Source organism: Neopelma chrysocephalum, unplaced genomic scaffold (genome assembly GCF_003984885.1).
Source record: "Neopelma chrysocephalum unplaced genomic scaffold, ASM398488v2 Primary Assembly neopelma1_174, whole genome shotgun sequence".
Taxonomy (NCBI): Eukaryota; Metazoa; Chordata; class Aves; order Passeriformes; family Pipridae; genus Neopelma; species Neopelma chrysocephalum.
Genome location: NW_020897836.1, coordinates 276,175 through 291,557, shown reverse-complemented (window position 1 = coordinate 291,557; position 15,383 = coordinate 276,175). Strand labels below are relative to the sequence as shown.

Genomic DNA, 15,383 nt, shown 5'->3' with positions numbered 1-15,383 from the left:
CTGGCCTTGGACACTTCCAGGGATCCAGGGGCAGCCACAGCTTCTCTACCCAACCTGTGCCAGGGCCTCCCCACCCTCCTAGCCAGGAATTCCTTCCCAATATCCCATCTCCATGTATCAAGGACTGGCAAATGTTCAGATCCAGTCACCTCATGTAAGGGAACATCACACACTGGTTTGGGTTGGAAGGGACCTTAAAGCCCATCCAGTGCCACCCCCTGCCATGGGCAGGGACACCTTCCACCATCCCAAGTTGCTCCAAGCCCGTCCAACCTGGCCTGGAATTCCCTGATATTTGTGGCTTCGCATCCCTCTGTTCCCATGAATCTCCTGGTGTTCTTTGTCCCCCCTTTCTTGTTGCTGACACTGGAATTGGTTGTTTCATTCCCCACCCAGTTAAATCAATCTGATATTTATCCATGTTATGGTCCAGAAAGAAGCTGGTTGTATCCCTCTAATCCCACATCTCCAGGGTGACACTGGGAATTGGATACAGGAGAGCTCAGCAGATACAGAACTGAACTACTGGGTTGTGACTTGATGTTTGGAGGAAAACTCCTTGTCCTCTGCTGTTTGAATTGAATTTTGCAGGAAAATGCTGGAGCAATGTGATATTTAATGATATTAAATGCGGTATAATATATTAAATATATATAATATATGCAGCTTATATTGTACCAGCCATGGTGTGGGCACAGGCCCAGGGCAGGGATTGTCACCCTGTGCTGGCACTGCTGAGGCACCTCCAGCCCTGGGGGCACTTCTGGGATCCTCAAAGAGGAGAGACACGGAGGGGCTGGAGCGTGTGCAGGGAAGGGAACGGAGCTGGGAAGGGGCTGGAGCAGCAGGAGCAGCTGAGGGAGCTGGGGGGGCTCATCCTGGAGAAAAGGAGGCTCAGGGGGGACCTTCTGGCTCTGCAACTCCCTGACAGGAGGGGGGAGCCGGGGGGGGTCGGGCTCTGCTCCCAGGGAACAAGGGACAGGAGGAGAGGGAACAGCCTCAGATTCCACTAAGGAAGGTTTAAATTGGATCTCAAGGAAAATTCCTTCCTGGAAAGGGTTGTTCATCCCTGACCCAGCTGCCCAGGGCAGTGGTGGATCCCCATCCCTGGAGGGATTTAAAATCCCTGTGGATGTGGCCCTTGGGGACATGGGTCAGTGGTGGCCTTGGCAGCGCTGTGGATGGTTGGACTGGATGATCTCAGAGGGCTTTTCCAACCTAAAGGATTCTGTGATTGCAAATCTGAAGGAATGTTGGATGTAGTGGTTTGACCCCACTCAGTTGCTGCTCGCCCTCCACCTCCTCAGAAGATCTGGAGGGATTTAAAATCCCTGTAGATGTGGCCCTTGGGGACACAGGAAGGACATTGAGGTCCTGGAGCAGGTCCCGGGAAGAGCAACAAGGCTGGGGAAGGGACTGGAGCACAATTCCCATGAGGAGAGGCTGAGGGAGCTGGGGCTGCTCAGCCTGGAGAAGAGGAGGCTCAGGGGAGACCTCCTCACTCTCTGCAACTCCCTGACAGGAGGGGGGAGCCAGGGGGGGGTTGGTCTCTTTTCCCAGGCAACTCTCAGCAAGACAAGAGGGCTCAGGGTCTTCAGCTGGGCCAGGGGAGGTTTAGGTTGAAGATTAGAAAGAATTTCTTTGCAGAGAGGGTGCTCAGCCATTGGAATGGGCTGCCCAGGGAAGTGGTGGATTCTCCATCCCTGGAGGTGTTTAAGGACAGACTGGATGTGGCATCAGTGCCATGGGCTGGGAACCACAGCGGGGTTGGATCAAGGGTTGGACTTGATGATCTCGGAGGTCCCTTCCAACCCAGCTGATTCTGGGATTCTATGACATGGGTCAGTGGTGGCCTTGGGGAACAGTTGGACTCGATGGAGTGATTTTATATTCCAAGTCACCTCTGAATTGAGATCCTTTGAATCCCCTGACTGAACCTTTCCTCTTTTCCAGGGCGCCCGAGAAACCTTCGAGAGCTACTACAGGAAGCAGAGGAGAAAACAAGCCCGGCTGGTCCTGCAGCCTCCTTCCAACATGGTACCTCCATCCCTGCTCCCTGGGGCATCCCCAAAATTCCCAGTGGCTCTTGGGCCACCTCGATTTTAACCTTTGTCCCCTTCCTCTTTTTGTTGCAGCACGAAACCTTGGACGGCTACAGGAAGTATTTTAATCAAATTGTAGGGTAGGTGTTCTTTTTATACCCTTTTTGTACCCTGGGCTCTTGAGGAGCCCAAAAAAAGGGAATGTTGGTATTTTTGATGGTCCTTTAGGCCAAAAAAGAGGGAAATGAAAGGTGGTTTGTGCTTTTTGAGTGTTGCAAAGTGGATTTTATAGTACCAATGGGAGTGTGGAGGGACCTGCCAGCTCTTAGAGCAGCCTTTGGATTTCTGGGAATTTCTGGGAATTTGAAGATAAATCACCTCTGTGGGCTCTTGCCCTGCTGATGAGGGGACCAGGCCCTCTACCTTAATTATCCTTGAATATTTAATAATTATTTTGTGATTATTTTCCTTGGAAAGGAGGTGATTCTCAACCCCCTGCTCTTTATTATCACTCCCAAATTTTTACTCAAGTCTTCCAAACCCATCCCAGCTCCCAGAGGAGACTTCCAAAGATTTTTTAATCTTTCAAACCCAGGGGATAATTGGTTATTTCATCACCATATGTGCTAATAATTTCAATATCTGGTTATGACCATCACAAATCCAGTGCTGGGCTGGGTTTCCCCGACAAAACACCCTGAGATTTTTGGTGTTTGGGGAGTTTAAAACATCCCCTGTCCCTCTCCCTCCCTAAAAATATGGATTTTTGGAGCAGCACATTCCAGAACTTGGGGTTGGAGTGAACTCCCTGGCTTTAAATGGTTGTGAGGGTTTGGTGGATCTGGGTGGGAGAGAGGATTTTTCCCTCCACTTAAAACATTTTTCCCTGGAGTTAAAGCATTTTCCCTGTAAATAAAGCCCTTTTCCCTCTAAATAAAGCCCTTTTCCCTTTAAATAAAGCCCTTTTCCCTGTAAATAAAGCCCTTTTCCCTTTAAATAAAGCCCCTTTCCTTGTAAATAAAGCCCTTTTCCCTGCAAATAAAGCCCTTTTCCCTGTAAATAAAACATTTTTCCCAGCAGTTAAAGCATTTTCCCAGCAATTAAAGCATTTTTCCTTGTCCCTAAGACAGTTTTCCCTGCAATTGGAGCATTTTCCCTGCAGATAAATAATTTTTCCCTTCACTTAGAACGCTTTTCCTTGTACTTAAAACACTTTCCCTGCATTTAAAGCCTTAAATACATTAAACATTTAAACATTACCAGTTAAAACATTTTTCCCTTTCCCTAAAACATTTTTCCCTGCAATTTGAGCATTTTCCCTGTATTTAAAGCCTTTTTCCCTGCCCTTAAAACATTATTCCCTGCAGTTGAAACATTTCTTCCTGCAGATAAAGCATTTTCCCTGGAAATAAAGCCCTTTTTCCTGGAAATAAAGGCTTTTTTCCCTGAAATAAAAACATTTTCCCTGCAGTTAAAGCATTTTTTCCTTGTAGATAAAGCATTTTTCCCTGTCCCTAAAACATTTTTCCCTGCAGTTAAAGCATTTTTTCCTGCAGATAAACCATTTTTCCCTGTAATTAAATCATTTTTCCCTTCAGTTAAAGCATTTTCCCTGCAGTTGGCGCATTTTTCCCTACAAATAAAACTTTTTTTCCCTGCAGATAAAAAACCCTTTTCCCTGCAATCAGACCGTTTTTCCTGGCATTTAAATTATTTTTCCCTGTATTTAAATTATTTTCCCCTGTATTTAAATCATTTTTCCCTGCAATTAGATAATTTTCCCCTGCATTTAAATAATTTTCCTTGCATTTAAATTATTTTTTCCCTGCATTGAAATCATTTTCCTCTGCATTTAAATCATTTTCCCCCTGCATTTAAATCATTTTCCCCTGCATTTAAAACATTTTCCCCTGCATTTAAATCATTTTTCCCTGTATTTAAATAATTTTGCTCTGCATTTAAATAATTTTCCCTGCAGTTGGAGCATTTTTCCCTGGAGATAAAACCCTTTTCCCTGCAATTAGACCATTTTTCCTGGCATTTAAATAACTTTTCCCTGCATTTAAAACATTTTCCCCTGCATTTAAATCATTTTCCCCTGTATTTAAATAATTTTCCCCTGCAATTAGATAATTTTTCCCTGCATTTAAATCATTTTCCTCTGCATTTAAATGATTTTTCCCTGCAGTTAAAGTGTTTTCCCTGCAATTAGACCATTTTCCCCTGCAGATAAAACCCTTTTCCCTGCAATCAGACCATTTTTCCTGGCATTTAAATAATTTTCCTCTGCATTTAAATCACTTTTCCCTGCAATTAGATAATTTTCCCCTGCATTTAAATAATTTTTCCCTGCATTGAAATAATTTTTCCTTGCATTTAAATAACTTTCCCCTGCATTTAAATCATTTTTCCATGCAATTAGAAAATTTTTCCCTGTATTTAAATCATTTTCCCCTGCATTTAAATAATTTTGCTCTATATTTAAATAATTTTCCCTGCATTTGGAGCATTTTCCCCTGCTGATAAACCCTTTTCCCTGCAATTAGACCATTTTTCCTGGCATTTGAATATTTTTCCCCTGTATTTAAATAATTTTTCCCTGCAATTAGAGCATTTTTCCCTGCAGATAAAACCCTTTTCCCTTCATTTTTCCTGACGTTTAAATAATTTTCCCTTGCATTTAAATAATTTTTCCCTGTATTTAAATAATTTATCTCTGCATTTAAATCATTTTTCCCTGTATTTAAATGATTTATCCCTGCATTTAAATCATTTTCCCTGCAGTTGGAGCATTTTCCCATGCAGATAAAACCCTTTTCCCTGCATTTAAATAATTTTTCCCTGTATTTAAATCACTTTTCCCAGCAATTAGATCATTTTTCCCTACATTTAAATAATTTTTCCTACATTTAAATATTTAAAATGTGCCTCCAACCCTCTCTTCCCGGATGCGCCGATCCCATGTCTCCGTTCCCGGGGGGATCTCTCCAGGTCTCTCCAGAGCTGGAATGTGATGACAGGGATGTTTTCCCCTCTCCTGCAGGTTCTTCGTGGTGGAGGATCACATCCTGCACACCACCCAGGGCTTGGTCAACAGGGCCTACCTGGATGAGCTGTGGGAAATGGCCTTGTCCAAAACCATCGCTGCCCTCCGGACACACTCGGTGAGTGGGAGCCTGGGATCCATCAGCCCTTTCATAGAATCTGAGAATCTGAGAATCAAAGAATCGTAGAATCACAGAATCAGAATCGTAGAATCATAGAATTGTAGAATCATAGAATCACGAAATCACAGAATCGTGGAATCAGAGAATCACAGAATCACAGAATCATAGAATCGTAGAATCATAGAATCATAGGATCATAGAATCATGGAATCATGGAATGATGGAATCATAGAATCACAGAATCATAGAATCAAAGAGTCATAGAATCATAGAATCAAAGAATTATGGAATCATAGAATCAGAATCATAGAATCATAGAATTGTAGAATCAGAGAACCAGAGAATCATAGAATCACAGAATCATGGAATCACAGAATCAGAGAATCATAGAATCGTAGAATCATAGAATAATAGAATCATAGAGTCATAGAATCGTAGAATCGAAGAGTCATAGAATCACAGAATCAGAATCATAGAATTGTAGAATCATAGAATCATAGGATCATAGAATCGTAGAATCATGGAATCAGAATCATAGAATCAAAGAATCAGAATCATAGAATCATAGAATCCTAGGATCATGGAATCATGGAATTATAGAATCATAGAGTCATAGAGTCATAGAATTGTAGAATCATAGAATCAGAATCACAGAATCATGGAATCATAGAATCATAGAATCATAGAATCACAGGATCATAGAATCATAGAACCATAGAATCGTAGAATCAGAATCATAGAATCAGCTGGGTTGGAAGGGACCTCCGAGATCATCAAGTCCAACCCTTGATCCAACCCCGCCATGGTTCCCAGCCCATGGCACTGATGCCACATCCAGTCTGTCCTTAAACACCTCCAGGGACGGAGAATCCACCCCTTCCCTGGGCAGCCCATTCCAATGGCTGAGCACCCTCTCTGCAAAGAAATTCTTTCTAATCTCCAACCTAAACCTCCCCTGGCACAGCTGAAGACCCTGAGCCCTCTTGTCTTGCTGATCTTTGCCTGGGAAAAGAGACCAACCCCCCCCTGGCTCCCCCCTCCTGTCAGGGAGTTGCAGAGAGTGAGGAGGTCTCCCCTGAGCCTCCTCTTCTCCAGGCTGAGCCCCCCCAGCTCCCTCAGCCTCTCCTCATGGGAATTGTGCTCCAGTCCCTTCCCCAGCCTCGTTGCTCTCCTTTGGACCTGCTCCAGGACCTCAATATCCTTCCTTGGCTGTGACCTGTCATGCTTTAGTATTGACTTGTTTTAATTATTCCTTGTTTTCCCTCTGTTTCCAATGAGTGTTTGAAGAACAACACAAAGGCACATGGCTCATTCCCATTCCCTGACTGTTTTCCCCTCTCGATTCACTTCTTTCCCTACAAAACTCAGTATTTTGGAGCAGCAAACAGTGGGTTTATGTTCTCCTCGTTATTTCAGTGATGGTTTCTGAGAAGCACCAGCAGAGGGAGTTGATTTGTCCCCAAAAAAGGGGGGGGAAAAAGCATCTATTTGGCACATTCCTGGGGAGGGACCAGGGACAGCACCCAGGGAATGGCTGGAGCTGTGCCAGGGCAGGCTCAGGTTGGATCTCAGGGAAAGGTTCTTCCCCCAGAGGCTGGTTGGGCACTGCCCAGGCTCCCCAGGGCAGTGGGCACAGCCCCAAGGCTGCCAGAGCTCCAGGAGGGTTTGGCTGATCCTCTGGGGCACAGGGGGGGACTCTTGGGGCTGGGCCTGTGCAGGGCTGAGGGTTGGACTGGATGGTCCCTGGGGGTCCCTTCCAGCTCAGGATGTTCTGTGATCTGTGAAATCCTGGCTGGGATGAGCTGGGTGGAAGGAGACGCCTCCACTCGTGTGTTCATGGTCCTTTTATTTGTAGAGGAGTAGTGAGGGACTGACCAGCAAAACAGGTTGGAAGATGAGCTTAACCAGGATGGTGGAGACATTCCTGGCCAGGACAAGGCAGGATTGGGATTGTCCTCCTCTTCCATGTGCTCTTTGAGCCGTGCAGGACACGTTTGGCTGATCCTCTGGGGCACAGGGTGGGACTCTTGGGGCTGGGCCTGTGCAGGGCTGAGGGTTGGACTGGATGATCCTTGTGGGTCCCTTCTAGCTCAGCACATTCAGTGACTCTGTGACTCATTGGAGCGTGACCCAGTTGGATACAGGATTCCAGAATCCTGGAACGCTTTGGGGTTGAAGGAACCTTAAGGACCATCTTGTTCCCTTAAAGTTCACGGCCTGAATGAGCTTAAAAAACCAAAGCCAGTTGCAAAAAATGTACTTTTTTTGCCAGTTTTGTATCACCTGATGTGATATTGTGCTGGCTCAGCATTCAGCAGGGGGATGGAAAGTTCTGACAAGGAAAAGGCAAATCTTGTGATGTTCTTGAGGACTTTGTTCAGGGAGTGTTTGGACAACGCTCTCAGGGACAGGGTGGGATTGTTGGGGTGTCCTGGGCAGGGCCAGGGGTTGGACTGGATGATCCTTGTGGGTCCCTTCCAGCTCAGCACATTCTGTGATTAATGAGTTTCCACAAGTGTGTTTTTAAATTGTTGGGCCATTTTCTCCATGAAATACTAAGTGTTGAGGCCCTGATGCCCCACAGCCCCCACAGAGCAGGGGCTGCAGATCTGCATCTGATGGGGTGTCCTGGGAACGTGGGGGGAAACCTGAAGGTTCTTTGCTGGGAAAACCCTAAAATTTCTGTGTGCAGACACAAAAAGCTGCTGGTTCCAAACCACACCGAGTTCTGCAGAATGTGCTCATGACTTCAGCTTGGCAGGTGGGGATAATCCATGGGGATAATCCATTGAGTGACAGGACAAGCAGGACTGGCTTCCCACTGCCAGAGGGCAGGGATAGATGGGATATTGGGAAGGAATTCCTGGCTGGGAGGGTGGGAAGGCCCTGTCCCAGGTTGGGCAGAGAAGTTGTGGCTGCCCCTGGATCCCTGGAAGTGTCCAAGGCCAGGTTGGAGCAACCTGGGCTAGTGGAAGGCCAATGGCAGGGCCTGGAATCAGCAGGATTGACAGTCCCAACTCAAACCATTCCAGGATTCTGGAGCCCCTCTGCTCTGGAGCCAGGCTGGGAGAGCTGGGGGGGTTCCCCTGGAGAAGAGAAGGCTCCAGGGAGAGCTGAGAGCCCCTTGCAGGGCCTGAAGGGGCTCCAGGAGAGCTGGAGAGGGACTGGGGACAAGGCATGGAGGGACAGGACACAGGGAATGGTTTCCCAGTGCCAGAGGGCAGAGTTAGATGGGATATTGGGAAGGAGTTGTTGGCTGTGAGGGTGGGGAGGCCCTGTTCCAGGTTGGTCAGAGAAACTGTGGCTGCCCCTGGATCCCTGGAAGTGTCCAAGGCCAGGTTGGAGCAACCTGGACTAGTGGAAGGTGTCCCTGCCCATGGCAAGGGGTTGGATTTAAATGGTCTTTAAGGTCCCTTCCAACCCAACCCATTCCATGACTCTTCTCTTGATCTGGAGCTCATGGGGCTGAGGGACCACAAGAGCTTCCCGGTGTTCCCTGACTCCATCCCAGCAGTTGATGTGTTGCCTGGAAAGCTGCCTCCTTGCCCTGAGCTCCCGTGTTCCTAAACACAGAGCTGAACACCCCACTGGGTTGTAAACCCGTGTTTGTTTTCCTTTTAAGTGGGATTTGCTCCAAGGTGGGACCATGAGGGGGGGCCCACGGGGCTCCTCAGTTCCCCCCTGGCTTTGTTGCCCTCACAGGTTGTTTTAAGTGATGCCAAACTTGCTGGGTGAAGTGGCTGCCAGGAGAGGGTTTTGCAGGAGTCAGGGAGCATTCCATGATCTCTCAACACTGCTCCCGTGGTCATCACCCTTTTCCCAGTGCCCTCCATCCCATACTGGGGCTCGAGGGGAGCTCTCACCTTGGGGGGGTTGTTTCTTCCAGTTCAGCCTGATTTATCCCTGGATTTTCTTCCTCGCTGCAGACAGGGACATCTTCTATCACTTCTGAGAGCTTTAGGGCGTTATCTCTCCTTCTGACTCTCTTTTTTTTTTTGGACATTGAGCTGGAAAACGTGTGTCTTCCAGCCTTTCCCACTGATTAATGGAGTTGTTCCTCCTGGAGTTTCCAGCGAGCTTTAAATCTGTTCTCTTTAAATCTGCTTCTCTTTCCAGCTCGTGATCCCTGATTCTATATTTGGGCAAAACCTGCCTGAGACTTTTTACATATTTCAGCACAGGGAGGTTTTTTTTCTGTGTCCAGAGCGAGCACGTGGGGGGACAGGGGGTGGCTCTGGGGGGGGACACCAGCGCTGTCACTACGCTCAGTTGTGTCTTTGGGGTTTTGAGCAGTGCCCTGACCTACAATAAATCCTCGTGTTGGAGTTCTGACCACTGGTTTGTTGGGATACAAGCTGATGCTTCATTACCATCAGACACAACACGGTAAATATTGGATGAGGAGCTGCTGGCGTCCTGCTCTGACAGTGGTGTTGATTTGCTTCGTCTCCCCTCGCTCTCCCAGCAGCTCCTGGGAAATCTTAGAGACACTTCAGGTATCTCTGGAGCACCCAAAGTCCTTGTTCATCATGGAGAGCCTGGAGAGGGGCATTAGGAGGAGAGATACCCTTATCACCCACCCTGCCCTGGCCCTGGGGTGACACTGCTGCAGGATAAAAGCTGCTGGTCATAAGGCCCTGAGTTTATTATCACTCCAGAGATAACACAGGAGGGCCCAGGGCAGGATTTTTTTCCCTGTTGTGCAGTTTAAACCCATGTTTTCCTTTCTCCCCTCCTTTCCAGTCCTACTGCTCCGACCCGAGCCTGGTGTTGGACTTGAAGAACCTCATCGTCCTCTTTGCTGACACACTCCAGGTACACAGTGGGTGGGGACCACTCCTTCTCTCACTCCATGGTCCTGCTGCCCACAGATGTGCCCACCACAGGGTTAAACAACTGCTGGGGGCTGGATGTGGTGGCTTGGCTTCTTTTTTGGCACATCAGTGCATGGATTGTGGCACCTGAGGGACAACCTGCTTTGCTCGGGGCCTCAGAGTGGCCAAGGACCAAACCTTTGATAGTCTTTGGTCCTACCCTTGGTAAATCAGCCCCTAGATCCCTCCACCAGCACCATTCACCTCTGGGCTGGGGGTAGAAGAGGGTTTGCCCACGTGCTCCCTGTTGAATAGAGAAAATAAATCTTCACCTGCCCGTTGGTGGCTTTTTTTCCCCCTGAAGTTGCTCTCTTCCCTCATCCCAGGGCTATGGCTTCCCAGTGAACCAGCTCTTTGACATGCTCTTGGAGATCCAGGACCAGTACAGTGAAACCCTCCTGAAGAAATGGTCAGGAGTTTTCAGGTAAGAGGCTCTTCCAGCAGACCCAGGAGATGCCCCTCACGAAGGCGTTTTGTCCCCTAAATAAAATCTTTTGAGGGATTAATCAGAAAATCACCAAATGTTTTGGGTTGAAAGGGGGTAAAGCTCACCTCGTTCCACCCCCTGCCACGGGCAGGGACACCTTCCACCATCCCAAGTTGCTCCAAACCCCATCCAACCTGGCCTTGGACGCTTCCAGGGATGGGGAAAGCACCATAATTGCAAGTTCATGTTTAAATTTTGGGCAGCAGTAAGGTTCAATAAGATCCTAGGCTTTTCCTGGAGCAGGGAGAGCCAGTTTAAATAGAGTTGTGGGAATCCTGTGTGTGCTGAGATCGCTGCAATAAATCCCTGTAGACCAAAGGTTTTGCATCCCAGAGGGACAAGGTCATGGCTTCATTATGGAGCTCACATGGACAGTCAGGAGATGGAAGGATGCAAAAATCCAGGGTCACAGTAAAGTTAGTGTGGAAAATGGACATGGAGCTGCTGGAGAGAGTCCAGAGGAGGCCCCGGAGCTGCTGCCAGGGCTGGAGCCCCTCTGCTCTGGAGCCAGGCTGGGAGAGCTGGGGGGGTTCCCCTGGAGAAGAGAAGGCTCCAGGGAGAGCTGAGAGCCCCTTGCAGGGCCTGAAGGGGCTCCAGGAGAGCTGGAGAGGGACTGGGGACAAGGGATGGAGGGACAGGACACAGGGAATGGCTTCCCAGTGCCAGAGGGCAGGGTTAGGTGGGATATTGGGCAGGAATTCCTGTCTGTGAGGGTGGGGAGGCCCTCTGCCAGGTTGGTCAGAGAAGCTGTGGCTGCCCCTGGATCCCTGGAAGTGTCCAAGGCCAGGTTGGAGCAACGTGGTCTAGTGGAAGGTGTCCCTGCCCCTGGCAGGGATGGAACAGGATGATCTTTAAGGTCCCTTCCAACCCAAACCATTCCAGGATTCCATGATATTGTGCCCTCACTCCATCACCAAGCCATGGGTGTCTCAGAGCATCAGTGGCACATCCCTGTGCTGCTCCTGTGGGTTTGTGGGATCTCATCTTGAACTCGCACCTCCTCCTGGGAGCTTCCTGACCCAGCAGAGCTGTGGCTCCTCTCCTGCCAGAGCTCTCTTCCTCACTTTTCTTTCCTTTTCCTAGAAATATACTTGACTCAGACAACTACAGCCCCATCCCGGTGTCAAATGAAGAACTTTATAAGAAAATAGTTGGACAGTTCCCATTCCAGGATGCTGAACTTGAAAAGGTGAGTCTTGGAATGAGTCTTGGAATGGGGAAAACCCCACACCCTCAGCAGGGACGTGGAGAACTGCAAATGGAAGCATCAAAAACAACCCAAATCCACCTCCCCACACCAAATAAACAGCAAAAAATAAAGCAGGACCAAGGAACAGAGCAAATATCCCTTCCATGTGTTGCATTTTTCCGGATGTGGATGAGGAAAACCTCCTTGGTTTTGGTTTCATATCAGGGTGTGCAATCAGCTGAGCAGTCCTTGCAACGCACAGGAGACTAAAAATATCCACTTCCACTGGTATTATTCCCATTTTATGAACCATGTTTATGACCTTTATTTGTCTTAATCTCATATTTAAAGAAAAAGAGCCCTACAAGGTGGTTTATCTTGGATTTTCCACAAGTGCCTGCTCCCAAAACTGATGTGTGTCCAAGTCTGATGTAGCCACTGTCCCTTAAATCTTGCTTGGCCTTCTGGCACCCAGGAAACTCCATCCCTGGGGAACTTCATTAGGAATGGGAAGGGTTTTGATCCATATTTCAGGAAGGCTTTGTCCTTCTCCCAAAATGAAGTCACGGGGTCTGGGGTCTGACTGTGTCACCACATCTCCCGCCGAGTGTGTGCTGCAGGGAAGAGCTGGGTGGGAAATTTGGGGTAGGAAAACCTGTTTCCTGTTGGGTTTTGGTGTTTTAAGCAAATTCTCACCTCGGGCAGCACCTGGGGGAGGTGACCAAGCAAAACACTTTGTGCATGGAGGGAGAGAAGCGTCAGGTAGTTCTCCCGGGGGGTGTTTTCCGTTGAGGGAGGGATTTGGGAAAAGGAATGAGGGTCCTGTTTTCTGCCTGCTCCCTCCGAGCTGCAAATCTCCTTCCAGGCTCCAAACCCCTCCTGCACTCCATTTGTAAGTGATTCTGTGGCCTTTCACTGGGCTGAAGTGTTTATCCAACACCTTGTTGTCTCCTTGCTGGACGTGGCTGAATCCTGGGATCGATCCGACCACTCGGAACACACTGCTGGAAAAGCAGTCGTGTGTCTCCTGGTGGATAGCTGCCTTTGCATGGAATTCTCTCCTGTGTTTTTTTTACAGCAACCCTTTCCAAAGAAGTTCCCCTTCTCCGAGTTTGTGCCTAAAGTTTACAATCAGATCAAGGAATTCATCTACGCCTGCCTGAAGTTCTCGGAGGACCTTCACCTGAGGTAGGACGTTCACACCCGGGGTTCTTTGCACTCAGAGAGCTCAGAGGTTTAAAATATAAATTCTTTTCCTCAACTTTTCCTGTTGTTCAGCTGTTTGGATAAACCCTGGCCAGGCTGGAGGTGGCTGGTGGCCTCCTTGGAGCAGTGGTTGGTCATGTCTTCAAAACTACCTCGTGGAGGGGAAAGTCGTGGAATGGTTTGGGTTGGAAAGGAGCTTAAAAGTCATCCAATGCCACCCCCTGCCATGGGCAGGGACACCTTCCACTAGCCCAGGTTGCTCCAAGCCCCGTGCAGCCTGGCCTTGGACACTTCCAGGGAAAACAGCCCAGGACAACCCCAGCTGTGTAAAAACTGAGGGAACCGTTTCCTCTGAAAAGTTTCTGGAGTTGTAGGAAATAAATGAACCTGGTTGTCTCAAGAAAGGTTGTGGTGTCCCAACTCCTCGTTGGGTCAGGGCCTCCTAGAACACCTCTGACCTCCCCCTGGCCCTCCCCCAGGCTGTGAATCCCATGATTTCACAGATGTGTTGTCAGGAAGGCTCTGAAGGGTTTGGATTTTTGTGCCTTAATGAGTTTCGGCTCCTGGTTTCGGGGCTTTGTTTTTCTTGCTTCTCCTGGGAGTTTACATACAAATAACGCGATTTTTTTATTGCTTTTTAAAAGCCTGCAAAATATTCCAGGTGTTTACCCTCCTCTCTCCCCATCCCAAGGTGCTTTGATGCTGGTTTTACCCCTGTGTACGTGTGTGAGGTTGAAAACCAACTGTATTTGCCAGAAACTGCGAGTTGGTGCTTTTTTTTCTTGCCCTCGGAGTCGTTTCCAGCTTGGTAGAGGCAGAAAAATTGACAACCAGGGTTTTACTGGAAGCAGGGATCCTTCTTCCCTTTGAGATTTTTATTGGAAGGAATTATCCTTCTTCTCTTCCACGTGTAGAGCTCTATTAGCAAGAGGTGGGAGTTGCAGGACGGAGGTTTCATATCCTGGCCATGACCTGACGTGGAGCTGCTGCAGAGAGTCCAGAGGAGGCCCCGGAGATGCTGCCAGGGCTGGAGCCCCTCTGCTCTGGAGCCAGGCTGGGAGAGCTGGGGGGGTTCCCCTGGAGAAGAGAAGGCTCCAGGGAGAGCTGAGAGCCCCTTGCAGGGCCTGAAGGGGCTCCAGGAGAGCTGGAGAGGGAGTGGGGACAAGGGGTGGAGGGACAGGACACAGCGAATGGCTTCACATGGACAAAGCACAGGGTTAGATGGGATATTGGGAAGAAATTCCTGTCTGTGAGGGTGTTGAGGCCCTGGCGCAGGTTGTCAGAGAAGCTGTGGCTGCTCCTGGATCCCTGGAATTGTTCAGGAAGTTGCTCCAAGGCCTGTCCAACCTGGGATAATGGAAGATGTCCCTGCCCATGGCAAGGATTGGAAGTGGTTGAGCTTTAAAATCCCTTCCAACCCGACCCATTCCACGATTGCCCTGGTGCTGACATGAAGCTGGGCCAGCACTCTGGGCCCTCCCCAGACGTTTTGGAGCCCAGGTTTGAATTCCCTCCCTCCCAGCCAGGGACACTGATCTGGGGAGGCACTTTTCCCCCTCCCTCCCGCCGGAGGCCGCGGCAGCTCCGCGGTCTCCGTGGGATCCCGGGACGTTCCTCGCCCCACGTTCCCCCTCAGCCTTTCACCAGTGGCAGGTTGTTCTCTTCGGTGTCTCCCGGGGCTCTTAACCCGGGGGTCACCACGAAGCCTCTTGGTTTCTGGGGCCGACACCTCGCTCCCATTTCACACGGACACTGCTTTCACCCGACCCCTCCCCTGGCTCTTCCCCCCACCACCAACCACCTTTGTGCCCCTCACCATTACTGGGATGATTGGCTTTGTCAGGGAAGGGAGGAAAACCGTCCCCTTGGGTCCCTCCTCGGGGGTCCCCTTTGGGCAGGTTATTAAAATTCCTTTCGACATTTGGCTTTTCCAGCCCTTTCTGAGGAGCTGGGGGATGGGAGCCCCGGCTCTGCCTTTTTTCCGAGCCGAACATTTGGAATATTTCTCTGAAAACCCCTGTTGACACTTTCTTCATTTCACCCTGACAGCTTGAATTAGGTTTTATTAGGGAGCCTGGCTACAAAGCCGGCAGCCAGTTTCCTTTCTCTTGCCTTTCTTTTTCTTCCTTGGTTGTCATTTCTGTCACACCCCGGAGCGATCGGGGTCAGCCCGTCAGTCACGGGGGGCCTGGAGGTCACAGCTACTGCCACGGGATACAGGACATCAGCTGTCATTAACCCAGACAGTTCCCTTCAAGATTCCGAGCTCTTTTCCCAAAGAGCAGAGCCCGGGGTGGAAAATGGAGCTTTTTTTTTTTTTTTCTCTCTAATTATTATTTTTTCGTAATTATTTTTTTAAACTCCCTCCTTGTGTTTGTTGATGGGAGTTTTCTCCTGCTCCCATGAAAGTTATTTTGT

General features: G+C 48.9%; 1 protein-coding gene across 1 annotated transcript in view; it reads left to right on the top strand.

The window, feature by feature from the left end:
• EXOC6B (exocyst complex component 6B) overlaps window positions 1-15,383 on the top strand; it is a 326,193-nt gene that overhangs the window by 192,273 nt on the left and 118,537 nt on the right. Inside the window, exons 9-15 of the mRNA XM_027701907.1 lie at window positions 1,954-2,037; window positions 2,136-2,182; window positions 5,086-5,206; window positions 9,953-10,024; window positions 10,410-10,507; window positions 11,654-11,759; window positions 12,838-12,947. Coding sequence (XP_027557708.1) covers window positions 1,954-2,037; window positions 2,136-2,182; window positions 5,086-5,206; window positions 9,953-10,024; window positions 10,410-10,507; window positions 11,654-11,759; window positions 12,838-12,947 — 638 coding nt within the window. The remainder of the gene's footprint in view (window positions 1-1,953; window positions 2,038-2,135; window positions 2,183-5,085; window positions 5,207-9,952; window positions 10,025-10,409; window positions 10,508-11,653; window positions 11,760-12,837; window positions 12,948-15,383) is intronic.